Source organism: Cannabis sativa, chromosome 6, assembly GCF_029168945.1.
Source record: "Cannabis sativa cultivar Pink pepper isolate KNU-18-1 chromosome 6, ASM2916894v1, whole genome shotgun sequence".
Taxonomy (NCBI): Eukaryota; Viridiplantae; Streptophyta; class Magnoliopsida; order Rosales; family Cannabaceae; genus Cannabis; species Cannabis sativa.
In genome coordinates, this window is record NC_083606.1 from 26,508,073 (window position 1) to 26,510,323 (window position 2,251).

Genomic DNA, 2,251 nt, shown 5'->3' on the forward strand with positions numbered 1-2,251 from the left:
AGGCAGAGGCCCTGGAAAAAGAGGTGGACAAGCTACTAGCCAATGGCCTGATTCGAGATGTGTATTACCGGAGTGGCTAGCCAATCTGGTACTAGTACCCAAGCCAAATGGGACATGGCGGGTGTGCATAGACTTCACCAATCTCAACAAAGCCTGCCTAAAAGACTACTTCCCCTTATCCCGGATTGACCAGATGGTGGACGCCACCTCCGAGTTCAGGTTATTATCCTTCATGGACGCCTACTCCGGCTATAACCAGATTAAGATGCACATTACGGATCAAGAATGTACTAGCTTCAGGACCGATAAGGGAGTATACTACTACTTGGTCATGCCTTTCGGGTTAAAAAATGCTGGTGCAACGTATCGAAGAATGGTTAACCGGATGTTCAAAGGCCTTCTGGGACGAAATATGGAACTTTACGTGGACGACACGTTGGTCAAGTCTAAAGCGTGCGGGAGTCATGCAGACGACCTCGCAGAATGTTTCAAAGTGGTCTGGAGGTATGGAATGAAATTTAACACGAAGAAGTACACTTTCGGGGTCAAATCAGGGAAATTTTTGGGATTCATCCTCAATGAAAGGGGAATAGAGGAAAATCCTGAAAAAATTCAAGCTTTAGTGAACATGCCTTCCCCCAAGAAGCGTAAAGATGTGCAAAACTTGACCAGAATAGTTGCTGCCCTGAGCCGATTCATTTTCTGATCAACAGACAAGTGCATTCCTTTCTTCAACATTTTAAAGAAGAGTTAGAAATTTGAGTGGACAGAAGAATGTGAGGAGGCATTCAAAAAACTAAAAGAACATATGGCCAAACCTCTGATTCTATCAGAGCCAGTTCACGGAGAGGACTTGTTACTGTACTTGGCCGTCTCCGAGAACGCTGTCAGTGCAGCCTTAGTCCGGGAAGAAGAAAAAGTCCAACATCCTGTGTACTACATCAACAAGCGTATGATAGGGGCTGAGATACGGTATCCATTGATTGAAAAGTTAGTTTTTTTCCTCCTAATGGCTTCAAGAAAGTTAAGACCATACTTCCAGGCTCACCCCATCAAGGTATTAACAAACCATCTGCTTCGGCAAGTCCTACAGAAGCCGGAAGCGTCCGGAAGACTCCTCAAATGGGCCATGGAGTTAAGCCAGTTCAACATACACTACATACCACGCACTTCTATAAAAGGACAAGCACTAGCTGACTTCATAATAGAGTGCAACAAAGCAGAAGCTAGCGCAAATGTACCAATACCACAAACCCCAGCATGGAAAGTATTCGTGGATGGAGCGTCAAACAAAAACGGATCCAAAGCTGGGATAACTATGATATCTCAGAATGGACTTCGACTCCAGGTGACTCTGCGTTTTGAATTCCCAGCTTCCAACAATGAAGCTGAATATGAATCCCTAATTGCAGGGCTGAAATTAGCAAAAACCGTGGGAGCCACGAGAGTAGAAGTCTTCAGCGATTCGCAATTGGTGGTAAACCAAGTGTCGGGAGAATATCAAACGTGTGGAGAAAAAATGGCTGCGTATGTAGCAATTTTTTCGGGAGCTACTCCATGAGTTCACAGATTATAAAGTGGAAGGAATCCCCAGAGAAAAGAATACCCACACAGACTGTTTGGCTAAGTTAGCATCAGACATCAAGGTTGAGAAACTGGGGGTGGTGCCCGTTGAACGCCTCACGGAACCAAGCATTAAAGTCAAAGATATTGTGGCTGCAGTTGAGCCAGAGACAAACTGGATGACCCCCATCATCAAGTACGCAACTAAAGGCGAGTTGCCTCACGAAAGGGCGTTGTCCAGAAGGATACAGTATCAAGCGCACCGATATGTGATGATGGATAATATTATCTACCGAAGAGGACTCAGCATGCCGTACCTAAGGTGTGTATCAGACCCTGAAGCTAAGAAAATTATGTTAGAGGTCCATGAGGGGTTCAGTGGAGATCGTACATGAGGTCCGAGTCTCTCAAAGAAAATATTGAGACAAGGATACTTTTGGCCAACAATGAAAAAAGATTGTATAGAATATGTCCTGAAATGTGATTCGTGCCAAAGATTTGCGAACATACCAAGAGCCCCCCCAGCAAGATCACTCTAATGACTAGCCCCTGGCCCTTCGCGGTGTGGGGGATAGATCTTATTGGGTCGCTACCAATAGGAAAGGGAGGGGTAAAGTATGCAATAGTAGTAGTAGAATACTTCACAAAGTGGACAGAGGCCGAGCTAATGAAGACTATAACTGCTAAA

At 45.0% G+C, this 2,251-nt stretch overlaps 1 protein-coding gene across 1 annotated transcript; it reads left to right on the forward strand.

The window, feature by feature from the left end:
* The first annotated feature begins 808 nt into the window (after nt 1-808).
* On the forward strand, nt 809-1,958 carry LOC115695098 (uncharacterized). Its single transcript, XM_030622191.1, has 2 exons — nt 809-1,477; nt 1,536-1,958. The coding sequence occupies exons 1-2, from the start codon at nt 809-811 to the stop codon at nt 1,956-1,958; spliced, it is 1,092 nt and encodes a 363-aa protein (XP_030478051.1).
* Nucleotides 1,959-2,251: the final 293 nt, after the last annotated feature.